Here is a 25,360-nt window from a genome sequence, read left to right on the forward strand (position 1 = left end):
GACTTTAAAAAAATTCCATTCACGGGATGTGGGCGTCGCTGGCAAGGCCAGCATTTATTGTTCATCCCTAATTGCTTGAGAAGGTGGTGGTGATCCGCTTTCTTGAAACTCTGCAGTCCGTGTGGTGAAGGTATTCCCATTACAAATACATTATAAGCAACTGTATCTCTCCCATCATTTTCCAAATATTAATGGACTTTAATGTCTAACAACAGGATGTAAAGACCATATAGCTACAGCAAAACACTAGTAGCATTCTTCACAGGATGCCTACCTATCTGTATAATACTAAATGTAACATTTATTTTTTTAAATTATATAGCAACGTGATGTCAATTACAAAAGACAAACTTTGTTCTTGGAAGAATGTGGGTTTCGAACCCAATACACTAGATTGCTTTTACACTGGCCAGTTCTTGATACTTGGATCTTCCACATCCAGCAGCAATCCCAATGTAAACTTGCCTGATCCACCAAGACCACCTATCCTGAACAGGTCTTCCTGGTGGCCAATTTTAACAAATTGAAATCAGCAAGTTTTCAATGGGGGTTGGTAACAGGTGCATGCAACCTGTACTTTGGAAAGTGGTAGTACATGCACCCTCCAAAGTCAAGATAAAAGCTGCTACTGAAACATCCAAATACAGTGTCTAGAATTTTTAGTGAAAAGTTCATGTAGTTGAATACACAGGTTCTGAAGTATGATGTACCCATGGTCTGAAATGAATTATTCCAGGAAACAGACACAGGGAAACCAAGTCAGATTTTTATATAAGCAGTTGCAACACATCATCATAGAAAATTACGACACAGAAGGTCGTCATTCAGCCCATCATATCAATGTGGTTAAAAAAGAGTGACCTAGCCTAATCTCACTTTCCAGCACTAGATCTGTAGACCTGTAGTCACGGCTCTTTAAGTGCACATCCAAGTACTTTAAAAAAAAAGTGATGGATTTCTACCTCTATCATCCTTTCAGGCAGTGAGTTCCAGATCCCCACCACTCTCTGGCTGAACAAAGTTTTCCTCATCTCCCCTCTAATCCTTCTACCAACTATTTTAAAATCTATGCTCCCTGATTATTGAACCCTCTGCTAAGGGAAATAGGTCCTTCCTATCCACTCTATCTAGGCTCCTCATAATTGTATACACCTCAATTAAATCTCCCCTCAGCCTCCTGTGTTCCAAGGAAAACAACCCCGGCCTAGCCAATCTTTCCTCGTCGATAAAATTTTCCAGTCATGGCAACATCCTCTTAAATCTCCACTGCATTCTCTCTAGTACAATCACATCTTTTCTGTAATGTGGTGACCAGAATTGCATGCACTACTCACGCTGTGGCTGTTGTATAGAACAGGTGCAGCGTCCCGAATCCGGAACCCTTGGGACTGAGGCCATTCCGGATACCGCGTTTTTCTGGATTCTGGAATGTCTTTCTGACGTCACGAATCCGGAAACACCGAAGCCCAAGTTCGGTTATTTCCGGGAGGAGGGGGGGGGGGGGAAAGAGCTGCTTGGGTCACCGACCCTGTTGATGAGGTAGTCGGTAGTCGGCCAAGGAATTGTTCGGGCGAGGCCCCTGCCGAGGAGGAGCTGGCCGGACAGCGGCGAGGCGAGGGCTCCGAGGTCGGGCAGCGGCGAGGCGAGGGCCCGGTGGTCAGGCAGCGGCGAGGCGAGGGCCCGGAGGTCGGGCAGCGATGGGACCTCAAGGTTGGCAGGGTCCGTATTCCGGACGACCCGGCCACCAATCGATCCAGAATCCGGATTCTGGAACATTCCGGAACTCCGGATTTTGGACGCTGCACCTATATACAGTTATAGCATAACTTCCCTGCTCTTATATTCTATGCCTCGGCTAATAAAGGAAAGCATTCATATGCCTTTTTAACTACCTGTCCTGCTATCTTTAAGGATCTGTGGACATACACTCCAAGGTCCCTCTGTTCCTCCACACCGCTCAGTATTCACCTATTTATTGTGTGTTCCCCTGCCTTTTTGCCCTTCCCCAAATGCATTACCTCACACTTTTCTGGATTGAATTCCATTTTCCACTTATCTGCCCAACTGACTAGTTCATCGATATCTTCCTGCAGTCTAAAGCTTTACTCCTCATGGTCAATCACATGGCCAATTTTTGTATCATCTGCAAATTTCTTTATCATGCCCCCTACATTGAAGATTAAATCATTAATATATGACTGGAAACAGCCTTCCAGCCGTAAATACACCCGGCAACCATTACCCTTTGCTTCCCGTCACTGAGCCAATTTTAGATCCAATTTGCCGCTCTCCGTTGGATCCCATGGGCTTTTACTTTGTTGATCATCCTGCCATGCGAGACCCTGTCAAAAGCCTTGCTAAAATCCATGTAGACTACATCAAATGCACTGCTCTCATCGATCCTCCTTGTTATCTCCTCAAAAAATTAAATCAAGTTAGTCAGACACGACCTTCCCATAACAAATCCATGTCATGTCGACGGTCCTTGATTAATCTGTGTCTTTCTAAATTAAGGTTTATACTGTCCCTCAGAATTGATTCCAACAATTTGCCCATCACTGAGGTTAAACTAACTGGCCTGCAATTACTCAGTTTATCCCTTCCTCCCTTTTTAATGGTACAACGTTAGCAGTTCTCCAATCCTCTGTCACCACTCCTGTAGCCAGGGAGGATTGGAAAATGATGGTCAGAGCCTCCGCAACTTCCTCCCTTGCTTCTTTTAATAGCCGAGGATATATTTCATCCAGTCCTGGCGATTTATCTACTTTCAAAGATACTAAACCCCTTAATACTTCCTCTCTTAGTATATTTATCCCATCCAATATTTCACTCTCTTCCTCTTTAACTTCAACGTCATCATTGTCCCCCTCTTTTGTGAAGACAGCCGCAAAGTATTAATTAAGTACCTTACCCACATCCTCGACCTCCACACATTGATCGCCATTTTGGTCTTTAATAGGCCCTACCCTTTCCTTAGTTATCCTCTTGCTCTTTATGTAATTTCTTTGATTCTACTTGCCAATAATTTTTCATGCCCTCCTTTTGCTTTCCTAATTACCTTAATTTCACCCCGACACTTACTATACTCTTCTGGGCTTGATTCAATCTTCCGTTTGCCTCATCCAGGGGGCTCTAAATTTGGCAGTTCTAACCTTTTTCTTTGTGGGAACAGGTTTACCCTAAACTCCATGCACCTCACTCCTGAATGCCTCCTGTTGTTCTAACACGGATTTACCTTCAAGTAGCTGTTTCCAGTCCACTTTTGCCAAATCACTTCTCAACCTAATAAAATTAGCCTTCCCCAATTTAGAACCTTTACTCATCTTTTATCTTTGTCCTTATCCATAATTCTGCTAATACTAACCAAATTATGATCACTACCACAAAAATGCTCTCCCACTGAAACAACTTCTACCTGCCCAGCTTCATTCCCTAAAACTAAATCCAGAACTGGCCCCCTTCTTGTTGAGCTTGCTACGTATTAGCTAAAAAAGTCTCCAGAATGCAATTTAGAAATTCTGTACCCTCTATACCTCAATAACAGTTTATTTAACAACTGAACATTAATAAGGAGACAGTTACTTACCCACAACCCTAAAGCCAGATGACAAGCAATGCAAAGGGGGAAGAAGAAAAAAAAGTTTAGCATATTGAACATTATGGAAAATTATGTAATTTCATTTTAAAAGTTGTTACAGTATGCAGGAAAAGGGATTCACAAAACTATTGTATTATCATATATAACAAGCCCTTGCTGCAACTACCTCCTGTATTTTATGTTACTTTTCTGTAAAAGCAAGCAATGCATTACAACTTGTTTATAGTAACACCAGTCCAATCAATTAAACATGGAAATATCCACTGCAGGCCTGCAGATTAACCCTTTCTTAATGCCAGACAACACAACCAAACCCCAGCATAAAGCAGAGTTGGCAATAAATACAAGAGCATCCTAGCTAACAAACACCTTAAATTGAGCTACCTGTGCTAAACAGTAAGTAAAAAATAAAACTGCTGAGGACCTTATGAACCCCCAAGCAGATTTTTCCCACTTACCCTTGACTTTCCTTCAGCATCCTTAAAGAGTTCCACGTATATAACATCACCAACTACATGAGATATACAGAGGGGAAATACCAAAAACAATGCATTTAAAAGACCACACACTTGCTTCACTGTTGCCGCTTACACAACACTACAGAGGAACAACCCATTATTCACCAACAATCAACACCAGACCAGCACACCTCCTAATAATTACAATACATAACAATTTTTAAATGAAAATCAACATTTGTCTCAAAGATTTGTCACCTGCATCATCCGAATCGGATTCAAACAACATTTACTATCAGATAGCAGCTAATTAAACAGATTTGGCCTGTATGATATAGTTGGTGAACAAATAACAAATATTGTTACTACCATTTAATAAACAATCCGACATTGCTAAAACAAGTTACATTTTCCTATCAATGCCAACTTTGTGGCAGTCAAATACACTGTTTTAAGGTGACAAAGCTTACAACCCTGGATGTGTAAAGTCACAAATACATAAAACACAATACTGCAATGAAAATGCTTATTGCACAACACACAAAAGCAATAATTCAGCCATATCATGGCATAAAAATCTAAATCCAAATCCAAGACAGAGCTTCACAATTAAACTTTGTGTCACCTTACAACAGATGCAAAAATCAAAGGTTACAGACATTGTACTTAGCACAAGATCATTTTAAGCTCCAGTAATTGGCTCAACAGTAAAGGCATTAAAAATAACGATACTTGGAACCAAAGTCCAACTTACTTAGTAAAAGGATGATAAAGGAAGTAAAACAACTTCCAGTTTTCTCCTATGACTTAAAGGCAAGCATCAGTAATTTTCTACATTTTCTCTTCCAGATGCAATTTCCTTACACCATAAAAAGCCTACATAGCCATTTGCACAATAAGGAAATGTCACTTTCTATGTATTTAGAAATTACAATGCTCAACCATCAATTAGAGGACTTCAATAATCCTTCCCGAGGTCTAAACAAAGCCCAGAATTATACAATTGGCTGCGAAACAGAACACATCCTTATTCGGAAGGCCTTTACACCGTTTGATGCTTTGTCTCAGGAATGCCTACATGGCTCTGCTAATCAGTCTCAAATTGCTCTTGGTCATTCATCTACTCATAAATCAGTTTGTACAAAATAAGAACGATTTGGGGTATTAAAAAGGTTTAACATTTTTGTGTCAAATTTAAATTGTACTCGTCCATAATAATCAAACGATTTAATAATTTACCAGCACCTAAAATCAAAAACAATGCTCGTGTCCAGTGAACTGCATTTACCAGGACTTTATATAATGTCAAATCACCTACCGTAGGTGCAATCTTCAATATGCTCACGAATATAGCTCAGCTCAACAAAAAAAATAAAACTATCATTCAAAAAGGGAAAATGTCAGAAAGACTGTCCCTTAAGAGCTTTGTACCATGCTTTTATCAGGTGCTCTACAAAAACCCTGTGCACATTTATTCAACATCCTTGGGTCTTGAAAAATTCTATGTAATGAATAAGGGCATGTATAGTTTTAACAACAAAGGGCAAAATCTTTGCATGTGGAGCTGAACAATACGCAAAAGAATGAAAAATACCACACCTACAATCAGGTAATCTAATATTTATCCTCACATGTTCGATTCCAGAAATAAAGAGTACGCAAAAGTAGAGTCTGAAAATATTTGTATATCGGCAAATTTGAACCAATGCAACTGCAAAAGTACCCTTCAAACCAAGGAAATAGCAGTGGTAAAATTATTGAAAAAAATCCTAAGGGACAGGATAAATCTTCATTTGGAAAGACATGGATTAATCGAGAACAGTCAGCATGGATTTGTTAAGGGAAGGTCGTGTCTGACTGACTTGTTCAAGGAGGTAACCAGGAGGGTCGATGAGGGCAGTGCGTATGATGTAGTGTATATTGATTTTAGCAAAGCTTTTGATAAGGTCCCACATGGCAGTTTGGTCACGAATGTAAAAGCCCATGGGATCCAGGACAAAGTGGCAAGTTGGATCCAAAATTAGCTCAGAGGCAGGAAGCAAAGGGTAATGGTTGATGGGTGTTTTTGTGACTGGAAGGCTATATCCAATGGGGTTCCACAGGGCTCAGTGCTGGGTCCCTTGGTATGATTAAGAAGTTTGCAGTTGACACTAAAATAGGCGGTGTAGTTGATAATGAAGAAGAAAGCTGCAGACTGAAGGAAGATATCAATGCACTGGTCAGGTGAGCAGAACAATGGCAAATGGAATTCAATCCGGCTAAGTGTGAGGAAATGCATTTGGGGAGGATATACAAGGCAAGGGAATAGACATTAAATGGTAGGACACTGAAAAGTGTAGAGGAACAAAGGGACCTTGGAGTGCAGGTCCACAGATCCCTGAAGGCAGCAGGCCAGGTAGATAAGGTGGTTACAAAAGGCATATGGAATATTTGCCTTTATTAGTCAAGGCATGAATACAAAAGCATGGGCGGTATGCTTGAACTGTATAAAACACTGGTTAGGCTGCAGCTAGAGTACTGTGTGCAGTTCTGGTCACCACATTACAGGAAATATGTGATTACACTGGAAAGGGAAAGTGGCTATGAGGAAAGATTGAAGATAATGGGTCTGTTTTCTTTGGAATAGAGGAAGCTGAGGAGAGACCCATTTTGAAGTGTATAAAATTATGAGGGCCTGGATAGAGTGGATAGGAAGGACCCGTTTCCTTGGCAGAGGGGTCAACAACCAGGGGGCATAGATTTAAAGTAAGGGGGGGGGGGGGGGGGAGGTATAGAGGAGATAAGAGGGGAAATTTCTTTACCCAGAGGGTGGTGGGTATCTGGAACTCACTACCTGAAAGGGTGGTAGAGGCAAAAACCCTCATAGCATTTAAAAAGTATTTGGATGTGCACTTGAAGTGCCGTAACCTACAGGGCTACGGAACAAGAGCTGGAAAGTGGGAGTAGGCTGGATAGCTCTTGGTCGGCTGGCGTGGACATGGTGGGCCAAAATGGCCCCCTTCTGTGCTGTAAATTTCTATGATTCTATGAAATATCACAAAGCACAGAAGTTACTCCAAGGACCCACTAACAGACAGAATGGTGTAATTGCCCCACGGGTATGTCATTCCTGGAATTGATTAGAAAAAGTATTGCACAGTGATTCCTGAACAGCCAGGCAGCATCGCAAGGTGATAATGCCAACAGCCAATTTACCGATTGTTGCTTTGTCACAAGATTACCTAGGGTTGTGCCACTAAAGGAAAGAATTCCCCAGGAAGCAAGCAATCTTAATTCTAGGTAGATCGAAAGAAAGTTGATACAAACATCAACTTTCTTTCAGTGCAAGACTGAACATTGGAAACATGACTTCCTAAGAAAAACAAAATGTGGCAATTTTTAAACTGAGAACGGATGTGAGCCTATCATTTCAAATGAGATAAGACAGTTTATCACTGAAGTTCAGCATTCTAGATTTGAGATACTAACAAGGAGACACCGCTGTAAGTGAGAAATTAAGTTCCCAAGAAAACAAATGAACTTATAGTACAGATTAACCAACCAAGTCTCCCACCAGAGGTGGGCAATGGGCAAAGTGGCTACCACGTAATTGCTAAGCAAGCTCTTTGACAAGCCCCCATTATGCAGCAATTCGATGGATGCATTATCTTGTGCCAAGTTATGGTGTCCATTCCCCACCTTAAAAAAAATCCCAGAAAAGATACCAAGTCCTGTCCTAGCAAGTTATTACCTCTTTTATATAGTTTCATGGCCCAAATAGTGCACCTTAAGTGGCTGTAATTGAGGTATTAACAGACAAAAACAAAGTAAATTTGTAATACAAGTGCATGATTCCAGGAGTTTCCACTACTGCTGAAGACTGGAAATTTCATCAAGAGCCAAATCATTTTAGGTCACTGCATTATACCCTAATCTCCATGTGGTTGGACCAAATGTTGGCTCTCTTCTTCAGTTAAGCAGTGGATATCATTCCTTTAAGTTACCATACATCTAAATCAAACGGCTTTTAAGTACACTTGTCCATATAACAAGTGACTGCACTTAAAGCTTGGCTGTGAAGTATTTTTGCACAAGAATGTGCTTTGGCACAATATATAAATGCAAGTTCTTTCGCATCAGCACAATTATGCTACATCTAACTTCATGTACTTTGCTACTCCCACGTGTTCCACTTTATGAAGGTCAAAAGTAAGTGACTGCCAGAACTGATTAAAACCTCATCTCGTCTCTTGGGTACACTATCCAAATGATCTGCAATAGTATTACTATCTTGAACCTTATTTTCATATCAAGTGCAGAATCTTTAGATCTAATGCTTGTACAACAACCAAAGTTAGGACTCCAAAGTAACCAGTGGAGCCCAAGTTCTATAAATTTCTAGTCCGAAAAAGCAAAAGTTGCTGGATTCCCAGGTCAAAATTCCTGTGATTAAGCACATTCTGACTGTCCCGAGAAACTGACTGCTTTTTTTGGGGGGAGAGGTCAAAGGGCAAGAAAGACTGCAGCCAAAGTGATAAAGCTTTCATTAGAAATCTTCCTCACCCAAAAAGTAACCCGCTAGAATTTATAGCAGTAATGGGGCTGGTAGTGACTACAAGTCAATACTCAAAGCCAGAAGGCTTTTTCTTGTCCACTCCTTGTATGGCTCATATGTATCTTGGTGTAAATCCCCCCTGGCCAAAAAAATTTCCTACTGCTTTTGGAGAGAAAAAAAAAATCACATCACAAGCATGTTCTGGAGCTACATCTTGGAAGCCTTTAACATAATTTCAATACTTTTTAAAGGTTTGTAGATTAGCTTACATTTCAAGAGGTATCTTAACAATAACTCACATTTATATAATCTCTCCAAAGAGAAAAGCTCCAGATTCTGGCTTTTCAATCCCAGAGAGAATATTTGTGTACTACGAGTATCCTAGGCTGCAGCTTTTCAGGTATCCAGAGCCTGACATTTTATCTGCCATGTGTTTTTGCAAGGCAGAATACACTAGGCAGAAGTCCTTGTCTGTACATCATAGAATGAATGGGTGCAGACTTTTGGTTGAGCTGATTGGACAATACTGTCCAAAAAAGCTTCAATATATTCCCAATTGTAAAGTACAGGCTATTGGAACAATTAAAGCACATGAAGCAAACATGATGCAGAGCTCTTAAAACAGCTTCTCTTTCGTTCCTCCCCACTATATGACAACAATTTCCATTTTTATGCACAGTTGATGTTACCATTACAGATTAGACCAAATACATGATAAAATATTGCACATATTTGTTCCACAGCAAACGATCTATCTTGTACAGCTGTTTCACATAATGCTAAATGTTTTACGGTCTAATTAAAAGTTCAAAAAAGGGTCATTAGTACAGTTTAGAATATGTTGTAAAAAGTTTTGCTTCTTCAATTTTATTTATGCTTGCTTTTCAGTTGTGTTTTCATTTACTATGCCATCAGTAAAATTAAAATAAGCAAAATCCTAAGTCTTAAAAAATGTTAACATTTGGATTTATTTTGGAAAGCATTGTTATTCATATATGAAAAACTGCTTCCATAAGTTACCTTTTTCTCGCATAAGGTCTTTAATCACTTGCCACTTTGTATCATATGGAATGTTGCTAATAAAAACTCGGTTACGGTTATAACCCTTCTTGTCTCCATTTGTCGTCTTCTCTTTTAAATATGGATGAAATCTATTAGACTTCTTGATTCCTGTGGATTTTTCCTTCAAACTTGAAGTCTCTTCTTTTGAAGCTTCATCCTCTTCACTAGGTGTTAAAGAAAAATACATCATTAACTTCACACAAAACTACTCAAATGTTCTCTTAGGTGGATGTAAAAGATCCCATTGCACTATTTCAAAAAGTTATCCCCAGTGTCCTGGCCAACATTTATCCCTCAATCAACATAACAAAAACAGATTATCTGACCTTCATCACATTGCTGTTGGTGGGAGCTTGCATGTGCGCAAATTGGCTACTGCGTTTCCCACATTACAACAGTGACTACACTCCAAAAGTATTTCATTGGCTGTAAAGCACTTTGAGACGTCCGGTGGTCGTGAAAGACGCTATATAAATGAAAGTCTTTCTTTCAAAAGGCATCATCTGACTCAAAACTCCAATATTGGCGCCATTCAACCCAGTAACAACCAGATCTTTTAGTGGTATTTAAATGAAATAAAATAAGGCTTTACACAATGTGAAACAAATTTTGCTTCAAAGTGTGCATGCATAATGGAATTCTGATCAATGAGTTAACTGCTTGAACCATTTCGCATCCTCCCTACTGGCCATGGGTTACATGTCTTTACCAGACATGTATTTCCCTTGTCAAGTGAGAGCTACATTCACAGACTGCTGAATCCATACCCCCTCCCTCAAATTTGACAATAGTGAACAAAAATTTTCAGTATCTATTATTGGAGATAATAGACACAGTAAGAAAGACTTGCTGGTATTTACTATCAGTTGATTGTGCATCCTTCTCAATAGGCACAAAACTTGCTAGTCCAAGTGTTTGTCTGTAAAAACAATCCAAGAAGAAATACTGGTTGCATAGCAGAAGGATCATGTCAACCAAAAGGTGCTGCATGGCTACTATGCAAGGCACTGATCAGATTTTGTCGGCAATATTGCATGCATTTCTAGTCGAAGATTGAAGGCGAGGGCCAAGTAACCAAGATGATACCCGTCAAAAGAAACCCCAATCATAAAGAAAGGTCCAGGAAGCTGTGCCCATCATTTTTGGAAGAGAAGAACCTTTAATGTCGAACCCAACATAAAGGCAGGACCATACAAATTGCAATGTTTTCCAAAGGGTTGAAATACAAGTTTAAAAAATAAAGTCAGAGAAGATGGGCAGTCAGGTGGAACTCTTATACAAAAGGTAAACTTTGGAAAAACTTGCAAGGAAAGCCATCAAGGCAAATAATATAAATACATTCAAAAGACAGCATAGAATCTCAATGTTACTGCACAGAAACAGCCGTTCAGTTCAATATATCAGTGCCAGTGTTTTCTCCACTCTCCTGCTCATTCCCCATAATCTTTAAGTTTACTTTTTAAAACAACCATCTAATTCCTTTTAAAAGAAAATACTTATGGGGCTAGAAATTCACCAAAAATACCACTTTCGCTTCGCTACCAGGCCTAAAATTCAAGTTTCAATTTGCGCAGCGGTAAAAATCGGCATTGCACGAGGATTCGTGGCGCAAACCGCGAATTTTCTGCAACTTTACTCCGAGGCCGATATCGCTGCGAGAGGGGCCTTGGGAAGTGGGGAGGGGTACAAACAAACAAAAAAAAAATCACAAAACATTCACAAGACACTTAACTATTGAATCGCTGAAAAAGAATTAATAAAAACTTTAACTTGCCTTTTTTGCAGGTCTTCATACTTACCGCTGCTCCAAGGGTTGCAACACTTTTTATCTGCCGGTATATTTGGCGAAAGCAATATTTCGAGTCTCGCATGGCGGCGGTCCGCTCCCCAGCGGTACTTAAAAACCGCCGCCGCAAGATGTCTCTGAATTTCCCGCCAAAAAAATGGCAAAATATCGCAAAAAAACTGGTAGCAAGGTCGGTGAACTTTTAGCCCACGGACTCCTCTTTGAAAACAACCATCCATTGTTGCCAAAGAAAGAGAAATCAGCCTGGAATGTGCGGTCGAGATGACGAACTGGTAGTCTTCACCATCATTCCGCCGTTGAAACTGACTGCAACTTCGGCGCATGCAAAATCCAGAAGTTGCGGTCAGTCATTGACAGCTCCGACACAGGCTGCGCTGTGCCCCCCACCCCGCCAGAGCTGACAATCAATATATTCAGCAAAATCATTGAAACTGAGGAAAACGTTGTCTCTTCCACGATAACTAGTTAACATAGAAACATGGAAAATAGGTGCAGGAGTAGGCCATTCAGCCCTTCGAGCCTGCACCACCATTCAATAAGATCATGGCTGATCATTCCCTCAGTACCCCTTTCCTGCTTTCTCTCCATACCCCTTGATCCCCTTAGCCATAAGGGCCATATCTAACTCCGTCTTGAATATATCCAATGAACGGGCATCAACAACTCTCTGCGGCAGGGAATTCCACAGGTTAACAACTCTGAGTGAAGAAGTTTCTCCTCATCTCAGTCTTAAATAGCCTACCCCTTATCCTAAGACTGTGTCCCCTGGTTCTGGACTTGCCCAACATCGGGAACATTCTTCCCACATTTAGCCTGTCCAGTCCCGTCAGAATCTTAAACCTTTCTATGAGATCCCCTCACATCCTTCTAAACTCCAGTGAATAAAGGCCCAGTTGATCCAGTCTCTCCTCATGACAGCCCAGCCATCCCTGGAATCAGTCTGGTGAACCTTTGCTGCACTCCCTCAATAGCAAGAATGTCCTTCCTCAAATTAGGAGACCAAAATTGAACAGGTGAGGCCTCACTAAGGCCCTGTACAACTGCAGTAAGACCTCCCTGATCCTATACTCAAATCCCCCACCTATATAGTCCAACATACCATTTGCCTTCTTCACCACCTGCATGCCAACTTTCAATGACTGATGAACCATGACACCCAGGTCTCGTTGCGCCTTCCCTTTTCCTAATCTGCCGCCATTCAGATAATATTCTGCCTTCGTGTTTTTGCCCCCAAAATGGATAACCTCACATTTATCCACATTATACTGCATCTCCCATGCATTTTCCCACTCACCTAACCTGTCCAAGTCACCCTGCAGCCTCTTAGTGTCCTCCTCACAGCTCACACCGCCAAATTCCCTGCTAATAGTTAGGCCCAAAGGGATTTGGTGCAACTGGGCTTTGTAAACAGCATATTGACTGCAAAAGAAATTTTAACAACTTGTATTTGTATAGTGCCTTGAACGTAGTAAAACGTCCCAAGGCACTTCACATGAGTGTTAGAAGATAAAATAAATACATTTGACAATTGAAAAACATCTTAAAAATAGCACATACATTGCTCGAGTACAAATGACAACAGACGCAATGTTCTCCATGTGTCTGCTGAACTCGTTGGCGTTAATCGGCTGTTGGATCAAAGCTACCTTTATTCTTGTTGTAAGTACAAGGCAGAAAGCCCTTACATTTACACTTCAGCAGCAGTGAGATCTCAGTCAACCCTGGAGACTGTTCTGTTTACAAAGAATATTACTGTAAAAGTGCCGTTATCCACACAGACGGATTGTTACATTGTTCATGGGCAGTTACATGTTCTATTCGAATATATAAAACTCTGAAAGTACCACGTGGGCATCTTCTTTGTTAGCTGTACAATGACGTATCATTACAGCATATGGAAAGGTACTACTCGAGAATAAACGGAAAACATTTAGATCCGGACCGATCTAGTCCAGAGAGTACTGGGTAATTCAGCAGTCTTCAATGCAACTGGGAAGATTTAAGTCCCAGTGATCATTTTAATTATTTTAAACGACGAATCGTTAGCCCCAAGGGTATAAATAAAACTCCCAACCCCCTTGCCCTGAACTACCAGAAACACGTCTCGCATGTAAATACCACGGCGACGTTTCCTTCAAGCGTGAAAAAAACGCCGAATCTACGGTGCACTGCAGGAAAAAGTGTGTAGGGTCAAAACTACTGTTTTTATTCAAGCGAAAGATTGCGGGACACCATGTTGCAAATGAAAATTGAAATCAAGCGCTCACAACAAAGCGAGTATTCTACCTGCCGGAGGGCAGCTTGGAGGGGGGAGGGGAGAGGGGGAGGGTAATGGAAAAGTAAAAATGCCGGCTTCTGGGCCTACAGGAAGCTTTGGGGCTCCGAGAAAATCAAATGGAAATCGGGTGGAGGGGGAAGGCTAAGGTGCGCTGATTTCATTCAGGGGCAGTTAATGGGGCGAGAGAGGGAGAGACCCCCGCGGGCAAAGAGCAGTGACCGGCCGAATGTAATCATTGTCTGGCCTGCGGCCTGGGCCTGCGGTCGCACGCACCCCGATCGGCGACAAGGGCTCGGCGCTAAAACACACCGGGACAGGAATAAAGGGGGCGGGGGGAATTCATTACGTTTTATCCGGCGTCTCGTTTTCTTCGTGCTGGGCGTCCTCGACGTTCTGGATCTCCTGCGCCTCCTCTTTCATCTCTTCCATCGCGTTGTGTGTGTGTGTATAGGGGGAATCCGCCAAACTCTCCCGCCGCCGCCGCCGGGGCCTTTCACTCGCACCTACTCCGCGGAGCGCCGCGCCCGCCCTCCCCCCACGGCCAATCTCGCGAGAGTTCCGCAACAATCCACAAAAGCCCTGTGCAAAAAAAAAACAATCCGGCAACAATTGACCCAGGGGTCACAGGCAGCTTTTCCTCTGACCTGTCCCTCCTTTTACCATCATCATCAATAGGCAGTCCCTCGAAATCGAGGAAAACTTGCTTCCCCTCTCCCTAAAGTGAGTTATTTGATGGCTGAACAGTCCAACACGAGAGCCACAAACCCTGGCACAGGGTCTCACCTCTTTTACATTGGATATACGGCACACAAACAGGCCATTTGGTCCGACCAGGCCATGCTGGCGGTTATGCTCCACTCGAGCCGCTTCCCGTCTTTCCTCATCCAAATCTATCAGCATACCCTTCTATTCCCTTATATGCTTGTCTAGCCTCTCCTTAAATGCATCTATACTATTATTACTATACAGAGCAGGTCTCCAGTCATCTTGGTTAATCCTTGCTACTAGACCAAGACCGAGCTCGGTCAAGCCCGTGGTGGTGGCTGGTGTGCAACTGTCACCACATGTTAAAAAAAAATCAAGCACAGGCATCTTCCACCCTTCAAGATTTAGTTCGGACCTGGAATTTTAAGTCCATCATTGAAACACCTGTGAACTTTTTGACGTGGAAATAAGTCATCCTCGATTCGAGGGACTGTCTATGATGATGATGATGACTATACGATTTTCTAGCCTGTTGTGCCTTTCCAACTTTTCCTTTTAATTTTTACCAGTAAATAAGTTTGGGTAATTAACCCAACATACAGATATGCCACACACACCTGATTGTGCCCAAACATTGTATATATGCAACATAATTACATGTTACATAGCATGTACATGACAGTTCCATTTCAAAGAAAGTGTTTTTTAATTGTAAGGAATGGAGAAACACTGCTGTAATTTTAGTCAACACCTTCAGGGTGAGAGTTCAAGAGATGCTAATGAACACGACCACAGACTTACACAAAAGCAAAATATTGTGGATGCTGCAATCTGGAATAAAAACAGAAAATGCTGGAAATCTCAGCGGGTCAGGCAGCATCTGTGGAAAGAAAGCAGAGTTAATGTTTTGGGTCGATGACCCTTCATCAGAACTGGAGAGTGTTTGGAAAGAACGGATTCTTAACAAGCACTGAAAGGGGGCGGGGAAGAAAGAACAAAAGGGAAGGTCTGTGATAGGTTGGAAAACAGGAGAGATGAGAGAAACAAAAGGAATGACGGCCCAAATTCAAATGGTAATGCCAGGAGTTAGAAAAACATTAGTCAAGATAGGTGTGAATGGCGGGATAATGACCAGCTGCCATTCGAGACCAGGATAAAAAAAGAAACAGGCTCGGGAGGAAAGGAGCCAAAGATTGGCAGCTCTGAAACTGTTGTACTCGATGTTGAGTCCAGAAGACTTAAAGTGCCTAAATGAAAGATGAGGGGCTGTTCCTTGAGCTTACGTTGACTTTCTGTGGGCTTTTGCACTGGAAGTTGCAGTAATTAGAAAGCCATTTCAGCCTGGTTTGCTCCACGGAGGATCTGGGACATGTGTGAATAGGAGGGGTCCAAGGATAGATTCTTGGGGGACACCAGAGGTAACGATGCGGGGGCGGGAAAAGAAGCTGTTGCAGGTGATTCTCTGGCTACGGTTAGATAGCTAGGAATGGAACCCAGCTGGACGACGGTGGATAGATGTTGGAGAGATTGGTGGAGGTGGATAGATTGGTCAACCGTGTCAAAGGCTGCAGACAAGTCAAAAAGGACGAGGGAGGATAGTTTTCCTTTGTCACAGTCACAATGGATCTCCAAGTTCCCTTTGAAGTCACACACCATCTGACTTTGACATATATTACCGTTCCTTCATCGTCACTGGGTCAAAATTCTAGAATTCCCTACAGAATCACACATGGGCTACAGCAGTTAAAGAAGATGGATCGCCACCAGCTTTTCAAGGACCAACTATGGATGGACAATAAATGCTGGCCTTGCTAGCAAATTAAATTGTAACTTTAAGTAGACAATAATTATTAATAGAAAGAAAGACATACATTTATATAGCACTTTTCACAACCTGGGGATGTCCCATTGTACTTTGCAGGCAATTAAATATTTTTTGAAGTATCGTCACTGTTGCAATGTAAGAAATACAGCAGCCAATTTGTGCACAGCAAGCTCCCACAAACAACAGTGTGATAATGACCAGACAACCTTTTATTAGTGATGTTGGTTGAGGGATAAATATCGGCTAGGACGTCATGGAGAACTCCCCTGCTCTTCTTCGAAATAGTGCCATGGGATCTTTTACGTCCACCTGAGAAGGCAGATGGGCAACGTTCCCTCTAAGCTGTGTGACCGCGTAACTCTCTGCCAGTCCCACGCATCCCGGGACCAGCTTTTTCAATGTTAAATTTTGCGCATGCGCGAAACTGATGACTGGGCCACGCACCCAAAATAATTGAAGAACATTGCAGACGGGGCCTCAGTTTAACGACTCATGTGAAAGTCAGCGCCTCCTACAGTGCAGCACTCTCTTAGTACTGCAATGAAGTGTCAGCCTGGATTATGTCCTCAATGGAAAATAATTTAATCTAGTTGGTAAATTATAAACATGCAGTTAAAAACCATATTCAGGATAATTAAGATTTTTAAATTACTCCAATATGATCTAATATTTATATTCACATTTTGAAGTTCATTCCTATTTTCATGGCTCATTGATTTGGTGGCCCATAATTTGTGGCCCCTACGGGCGCGTTTCAGGTGCACACTTGTGTTCTTCTTGACAGATCATCCACATCCGCGGGAAAAGGAGATTCACGATTGGAGCCTGGTAAAAGCAGGCGTATGGTGTGCTTTTGCCAGTGTAAGAGTTTTAAAAAACATTAAAAATAAAATATTATGTATTATTTATATATTAAGAACCCTGTGCAATAAGGTAAGTTTATTTTTAGCCCAGTTAAAACATGAAAATATATTTTTCAAAAAATAAAATTTTTGTTTTAAATATTTAATTAAATGCCATTTCAATTAATTTTAAATATGTAATTTTTAAAAATTTGTTTGATGTGTTCATGTACTTATAGGGTTTCCGTTCATTCGGAAGCCCCATAAGCATCAATGGGGATTCCCTTCTTTGATTGGTTGGACCAGCCCATGTGATCCCAGGGGTACTTGCGAACCGCCTGCACCTCTGAGATACGTGGGCCTCTACCCATGGGTACCCGGAGCGGCCCAGTACCGCGCATCCCCGTACCTCCTGGACCACCAGGTACACGGGAATCTTATTGGCAGATCGGAGGCATTTACCCACGGGAAGCATCTGAGCGCAAATTCAGGGCCAGTGTATTTTTTCCCCCAAAAAGCTGAAATGGTTTCCTGTGCAATTTTGAAATCTTTCCTACCATCCATTCTTTGTTAGTTGCATCCTCATCCAAGCGGAGTTGTTGTGGATAATGACAGGACTGTAAAAAAAAGGACACGAATGAAGTAAGGGATCCTCTGGGTACGAGGCAAAGTTTCTTCTTGCTAGCAGTCTCCAATCTTTTTCTTTTTAACATTTGTTCACCCTCCTCCCCTGCTACTCTTACTAACTCCTCTTCCCCCACCCCCTCACCAACCCATAGGCTCAAATTCTGCCACTTTTATCACCACCACGGCTGAGATCAGCAACTCAGCTTAGAGATGTGATCATACCTGGGATCTTCCTGTATCCTAACTCGCACTAAGTCCCATTCACTCATCGTCCCTGAGTTCACTGACCTACAATGGTTCAACAGCTATTGATTTGGTTAGCCGCTTGCACATCTCCATCTCCGACGGTTAGCAGAACCTTCACTGCCTCCCATCCCTGTCATTCCTCCCCCACAAGTCCTACGATGAAAACTTGAGCAATGCGCCATTGAGCAGTGATCCATTGGCAGATCTGGCTGGAGCACGTCAAACTCTTATCAAGCCTTACTCCCCTCTGCTAAAACTGACCACTGCTCTAGAATCACACTGGAGTGCAAAGATAACCCCACTCTCCTTTTCTACGATCAACTGCCTCGTTAAACCCCTTTTCCCTACTCCCTTTGCCCTCACCTCTGACAAAAATTGTGAGAAACTTATGGATTTCTTCATCTTTTCAGCTGCCTCTGCTGCTTCCCCTTGGTCACTAAGTTAAATCTCTTCCAATCCCTCTCCTACTCTAGCCCTAAACCTCCCACTGTCTCATTTCGCCAGCATCTCTCTCAGTGCCCTCTGCAAGGTAATAAACTAGAAGATTATGCTGATGGGGTTAGAGGAAGAGGAGTGGGAGGAAGCTCATGTGGAGCATAAATACCGACATGGACCATTTGGGCCAGTGGCCTGCTTCTGTGCTGTACATTCTATGTATTGCATCCATGGCATCGACATCTCACTCCCTTAACCCCCATTTCCACTAAAATCCTTACTACTGAATTTCCCTAACTGACCCCCATACCAGCTAATGTTGTAAATGGCTCACACTCCCTTGCCTTGTTCCTGATCTCCACTCCTATCTCCGTGATTCCAGAAATGCGAGGGTATACATATCAGGAAAGGATGAACAGGCTGGGTCTCTTTTCACTTGAAAAAAGGCTGCGGGGTGAACTAATAGAGGTCTTTAAAATTATGAAAGGTTTTGATAGAGTGGATACAGAGAGAATGTTTCCACTTGTGAGAAAGAGCATTAGTAGAGGCAGTTATGATAAGATACTCACCAAGAAATCCAATAGGGAATTCAGAAGAAACTTCGTTATCCAGAGAGTAGTGTGAACTACCACAGAAAATGGTTGAAGCAAATAGAATAGATGCATTTAAGTGGAGGTTGGACAAACATTGGCAAAAGGAATAGAGGGTTATGCTGATAAGATTTAGGGAAGAAAGACAGGATGAGGCTCAAGTGGAGTATAAACGCTGGCATGGACTGGTTGGGCCAAATGGCCTGTTTCTGTTCCTATGTAAACTTCAGTTTATTGAATACTCTACTGCCTGTATCCTAACACGTATTAAGTCCCGCTTGCCCATCACTGCCATCGTCACAGAGATACAATGGATACAATTCCCCCAACCAGTGCCTTAATTGAATCATTCATCGTGTGTTTAAATCCCTCCATGTCCTTGTCCCTCTATATCTCTGCAACCCCCTCCAATCCCACAATTCCCATTGAGCTCTCCGTTCCAGTGCAATACTGAGCGAGTGCTGCACCGTCAGAGATGCTGTCTTTCAGATGAGACATTAAACCAAGGCTCTGGCTGCCCTCTCAGGCGGACGTAAAAGATCCCATGGCACTAGTATGAAGAGCAGGGGAGTACTTCCGGTGTCCTGGCCAATATTTATCCCTCAACCAACATCACTAAAACAGGTCATTATCCCATTGTTATTTGTGGATCTTTGTTGTGCGGTAGTGGTGAGGTAGAGTTGGGTCTTGTCAACATACATGTGGCATCTGATGTTGTGTTTTCAGATGATGTTATGCAGGGGCAGCATGTAGATGAGAAATAGAAGGGGGTCAAGTATAGATCTACGGGGGACTGCAGAGGTAACCTTATAGGTGTGGGAAGAGAACCGGGTAGCTGATACTGTATTTCAAAGTTAAACAGAGGTCCCTAGGATTTTGGCCTTGTTTCGTTCCGGCTCAATAGGTTGGCACTAGGCAATGATACCGCGACAGCTACAATTTCCCAGGAGAGCTGTTATGATCTGGAATGCAATGCCTGAAAAGGGCGGTGGATGCAGATTCAATTGTAACTTTCAAAAGGGATCGGGACAAATACTCGAAGGGGAAGAAGTTTCAGGGCTATGGGGAAAGGGCAGGGGAACTGGATAGCTCATTCAAAGAGCCGGCAGAGGCACGATGGCCGAAGTGGCCTCCTCCTGTGCTGTATGTGTTTATGAAAAGGACATGTCCAGTGACAATATTGATTTCTAACCTCAACCCCAAGTAATGGCAATGAGCCATTGCGACGATGGAGGCCAGCCAACCGTTGACATAAAAAGCAGATGGGGCTGTGACAATGCAATAAAAAAAAAAGCGTGGCAGTAAGTTCAGAGAACAATTTGGGTGATTTGAATCGATGGGGAGCACAAGACTCAATGGGGAGCACCTCAGGCACACGGTAAAGTTTGGAACGAAACTTGTTGCTTGGCTCCTCGGCACCGAAAGACGCGCTTAAACTCGCAAAACAACCTCCGAATGGGTTTGTTTGGACTTGTACCTAGTTCGACGGATGCCTGCCAACAAGACGCCGAGCGGGGTGTGAGTGGGGGGGTTGCCAATGTGCCTGGCTATCAGGGCCACCGACTGTGCCTCCAGCATGGCGACAGCGCGGGAGCCACGGCTCGCCCAACGGTCGGCGGGCGTTAGCCGGAAGTGCTGACTCCTCCCCCCCCCCCCGCCCCGCGCGGCGCGGCCGATTGCTTCCGGTGTCGTAACCGTGCGTCAGCGCTGCTGCTACCGAGGCGGGTAGCGGCGTTAGCCGGAGGTGGGGGGGAAGTTTGCGCCTATCGCTGGCTTTTATTATTTTGTTGTTTTTTTCCCCCCCCCCAATCGTCGGACTGGCCATCCCTTGATCTTTTCAGTCGGAATCCAACTTTGCTTGGGAGTATCGGGGCCGCTGAGGGGAGGAGGAGGAGGAGGAGGAGGAGGAGGGCCTGCGTTTGTGTGGGGAAAGGTAGCCTGGGCCTCTGGTTCGGAGGGGGAGACTGAGAGAGAGAGAGAGAGACACACACACACACACCGGCGCTGTGTGTTGCTGGAAGACCCGCGCCGGCCCTCGGGTGGCGGGGGAAAGGCTTGCCAGGCGGAGCAATGTCCTGCATCGTGGTGATGTGTACCTGCTCGTCGGCGGCACGGCTCCTCCGCTCGTCCATAACCACCTCGGGCCTGGGTAAGAGCTGTACACTTGAGCCGAAAGGGGTGGGGGGAATAAACCAGCTTCAGTTCGTTCAGTCAGAAGGAACGCAGCTAATGTAATCCATTTACTTTTTGCAGGGAGGATCGCCCGCTGCAACATCCTCGGTGTTTCGATGGGATTATCCTATTAGTTTGGGTGTCAGTGACAGCACTCTCTCGCCTCTGAGGCCCTCTCCCCCACCCCCCAAAAAAAAAGTTGTGGATTCGAGCCCCACTCCCGAGACTTGAGCACATTCATCTCGGCCCACACTCCAGTGCAGAGCTGAGGGAGTGCTGCACTGTCGGAGATGCCGTCTTTCGGATGAGACTTTAAACCGAGGCCCCATCTGTTTTCTCAGGTGGGCAAGGGAGAGTTCCTCCCTTGTCCTGGCCAACATTTAAGCCTCAGCCAACACCTAAAACTGATGATCTGGCCATTAATTGCATTGCTGATTGTGGGAGCTTGCTGTGCGTAAGTTGGCTGCCATGATGCAGTGACGACACTTCAAAAGGTACTTCATTGGCTGTAAAGTGCTTTGGGATGTCCTGAGGTCATGAAAGTACCCTATATAAATGAAAGTCTTTTTTTTGACTCTTGGGAGTGGGCTCATTTGTACTGTTTTACCGATAGCTGCTGATTTGGGGAAGGAAAGTGTTTGGTAAACTTTATTTTTAGATAAACAATGCAATTGCACAATGCATTATTGTGTCACTTATACATGATGCAGTGGTAATCAGGTATGTGTTATGGTGCTAAAGTTTGCTCAAGATTTCCAAATGCTTTTTTTTTGGCATTTCTGAAGGCATTTCCTGCTTCTGTGTTGTTAGCCTGCTTGACCGACATCCAGTCTTGGATGAATCAGTTACCTCCTTTTAAACATTGGGATGACCGAAGCAATTGGCCCGGAATTTGTGGTTGGGATGACTGCGAACTGGCAGCGTTTGTCACCATTCCGCCTTTGAAACTGACTAATTTCACTTCGGGATTTGGCAGGTGCGGAAATCCTGACGTTGCGGCCTGACATTGACTGCTTCAACACAAGCTGCGTTTTGCACCCACCCCCACAGAGTCGGCAATCTGTGTAATCAGCCAACTCGGGGGAACTTTGGCTCTGCCACAGTAATTATGCTGCTAACTTCCCCACTAAAAGTTAGACCCAAAGGGATTAGTGTAACTGGAGTTTTAACAGCGTATTGACTGCTAAACAAAGGTGACGGGCCTGAAAAACTAATTTAAATTTTGTGCAGTGTAAAATTTGTCCATTTGAATCAAAATTAACATTTTTAAGAAACTTTTAAAGTTTGTTGATCTTTATTTCCGGTTTTCCTTTTCCCCATGTGAGAGCCCCAATCTTTGTTTTGCTCTCTTGAACATTTTTAAAGTTAGAATTTTGAGCTTACCCATTTCCTTGTTCGCTGTCTGTGAGAATTCTGCGGTTTGATTGGCTGCTTAGATAGCTTCTTGACATCACAACAGTTCGCACATGGGAATCCCCATGATACTTCGTTGATTTGAATTGAATGTCGGAAAACCAGTGCTTTGTGTGAACCGTACTTCAGGTCTAGTGGCGAACATCTTCACCTCGCCCCTGACTGCAAATTCTGGGCCATTGCCTTTTTCCCCAGCCAGAAACACCATACCCTCGCCAATTGATTACATCCCCCAGTAACCCGGGTTAAAGCGACTGTTTGCAACCTCGACATCTTATTAACAAAACCTAGAACCTGTGGAATGTCGCGAGCTTAGGCATCCTATGCTAGATACCAGCATACCAACCAAGTCTCCACGTGATAGTCTTCGGAGCTGAGCAGATAAATATAAAATAGATCGAACACTTGTTTCATTTTTAATATTTAGAGTAACAAAATCAAAAGTCTGACGAGTTAAGTCTAAAAGTAGAAATAGATAGACGATATATGCCAGTCTTTCTCAACAATTATTGACTTGATCGTCTCAACACTGAAAGTGGAACACTATTCACCTGCATGCAGTCCAGTTCTTTATTTCTCTTCATTTGTCTCGATGCAACTTGTCTTGCAAATTGGGAGGGTGGTTTTAGACCAAAGATAACTAACACTTTTGATAATACCTACCTGTTCATTTAAAGGTAAGAAATGTGTGGGTAACATTCATGCCAAACTAGAGCTGGGTCCCTTTAGGACAGGTATCCGGATTTGTTCTTCATGTAGCGGGACAACGACATGGGATAAACTTCCAGGTAGAATAGCAAAAACCCTGGAATCATTTAAGAAACAATTGGGTGCTGCAATGAGAGAGGGATTAGGGTCTCTCTGGATGGCTGAATGGCCTTCCTCACCCACAATTACCAATGGATATTGTGATTGCAAGTAAATAAGTGCCAGGTAACGACCATCTTGAATAAGGGAAAGTTCTACTACCATTCCTTGACTTTGACCATCAATGAGTTCCCTGCTATCAACATCCTGGGGCCACCGTTGACCAGAAAATGAGCTGGAATATCCATATCAGCACCGTGGCTACAAGAGCAGGACAGAGGCTGAGTACTCTGTGACAAGTTACTCACCTCTTGACCCCAAGCTGCTCCACCATCTACAAGGCTCAAATCAGGGGAGTATTCAAGTCAGGAATACTCACCACATACCAGGGAGCCGCCGCAAATTCACTCAAGAAGCTTAATATCATCCAGGACAGAGCAGTTTGCTTGATTGTGCCGCTGTCACTGGACTCGATATTCACCACCGGCACGCTGGCTGAAGTATATACATGTACAATCTACAGGAAGCACTGCAACAATTCATCAAGGTTACTTCTCTGTGACCTCTACCCCCAAGAAGAGCAAGAGCGGCAATGTTATGGGAACACCATGACCTCCAGGTTCCTCTCCAAGCCATACACCATTCTGACTTGGACACTGGGTCAATATCCAGAAATTTGCTATCTCTATTGTGTGGGTGCCATCACTGCCAGGATTGCAGTGGTTCTAGGAGAAGGCCCACCACCAGCTTCTCGGGGCAAGAAATTAAGAACTTGCATTTATATAGCACCTTTCATGACCTCAGGACATCCCAAAGCACTTTAAAACCAATTAAGTACTTTTGAAGTGTAATCGCTGTTGTAATTATAGAGGAATGCGGGAACCACTTTGCGCACAGATAGCTCCCACCTTTTCTAGATTCGCAAGAGATTGGCCAATGCCAGGGGAAAAAAATCAAGCCAAATCTCCCTACCAAATGGGCAGATTAGAGATGGGCAGGAATATTGTTATACATGCATGTTGAACATGACTTATTGGAAATTATTTCGGAGGCTGTAATCAGGCAGAGATGCCTGCTGGATACAATAAGAACAGAGCTGAACTGGTTCATAAAATCTGAATTTCAAGACGAGGTTTTAACTTTGAACTGACTAGTATATATTTAAGTTGGGACTGATTCTGATACCGTTGCCAGTAGAGTTTTCGCATCTCATTACTGAGGTTTGGAAAACTTTTCACCTCTGAAGTGACTGATGCTACATAGTGGTAAATTATTAGGGACACTTTTGAGATCACAAGCAGGCAGCCAAGGACATAGCTGCTCATACATGAATAGGGAGAGTAGAGCTCTGCACATGTGTACTTCTGTTAGGATAGCTGTTTTCTTTGGAACTAGTTCTCAAACTTTGTATCAGCTTTGCACCAAGTGCCATTAAGTTGCAGCCAATGCACAATACTCAGTATAAGACTATGTATTCATGGTAAACTTATTAATAAACTGCCTGTTTTTCAGAAATCAGCATTAGCCTATAAGTTTGATATCAGTGGAATGCAGAAGATCAAGCTGCACTGACACCAAATGTGGAATACAATTTGCGCAGTAATTACTGCAGTGTCATTTGAAGTGTTGGCTGCCCTTTTTTTATTTACTCAAGTCGGATAATGCCTAATGTATTGTGAAAAAGGAGAAGTGGGAATAAGAAATAATATTTACACCATTGAAATATGAAGTTTTACTTTGTTTTTAAAAAAATTTGTTCCGAGATGTGGGTGTCGCAGACAAGGCCAGCATTTATTGCCCATCCCTAATTGCCCTTGGGAAGGTGGTGGTGAGCCGCTGCAGTCTGTGTGATGAAGATACTCCCACAGTGCTGTTAGGGAGGGAGTTCCAGGATTTTGACCCAGTGACGATGAAGGAATAGTGATATATTTCCAAGTCAGGATGGTGTGTAACTTGGAGGG

General features: G+C 43.1%; 2 protein-coding genes across 4 annotated transcripts in view; one reads left to right on the forward strand and one right to left on the reverse strand.

Annotated features, from left to right (window-relative positions):
* Positions 1-20,632, reverse strand: part of myef2 (myelin expression factor 2) — a 38,970-nt gene extending 18,338 nt beyond the window's left edge. The window contains exons 1-5 of the mRNA XM_070858437.1: positions 20,485-20,632; positions 17,667-17,726; positions 9,611-9,816; positions 4,057-4,109; positions 3,587-3,594 (exon numbers count right to left, since the gene is read on the reverse strand). Of these exons, the coding sequence (XP_070714538.1) occupies positions 3,587-3,594; positions 4,057-4,109; positions 9,611-9,816; positions 17,667-17,726; positions 20,485-20,585 (428 nt within the window). The 5' untranslated portion in view covers positions 20,586-20,632. The remainder of the gene's footprint in view (positions 1-3,586; positions 3,595-4,056; positions 4,110-9,610; positions 9,817-17,666; positions 17,727-20,484) is intronic.
* Positions 20,633-20,697: 65 nt separating this feature from the next.
* clpxa (caseinolytic mitochondrial matrix peptidase chaperone subunit Xa) overlaps positions 20,698-25,360 on the forward strand; it is a 45,050-nt gene continuing 40,387 nt past the window's right edge. For 2 of the 3 annotated variants that reach the window (XM_070858438.1, XM_070858439.1), the window contains exon 1: positions 20,698-21,156. In XM_070858438.1, the coding sequence (XP_070714539.1) occupies positions 21,078-21,156 (79 nt within the window). In that variant the 5' untranslated portion in view covers positions 20,698-21,077. Of the gene's footprint in view, positions 21,157-21,260; positions 21,674-25,360 lie in introns of all 3 variants that reach the window. The other variant, XM_070858440.1, reaches the window with a different exon arrangement.

The sequence above is a fragment of the Pristiophorus japonicus genome, chromosome 17 (genome assembly GCF_044704955.1).
Source record: "Pristiophorus japonicus isolate sPriJap1 chromosome 17, sPriJap1.hap1, whole genome shotgun sequence".
In the NCBI taxonomy this organism is placed as follows: Eukaryota; Metazoa; Chordata; class Chondrichthyes; family Pristiophoridae; genus Pristiophorus; species Pristiophorus japonicus.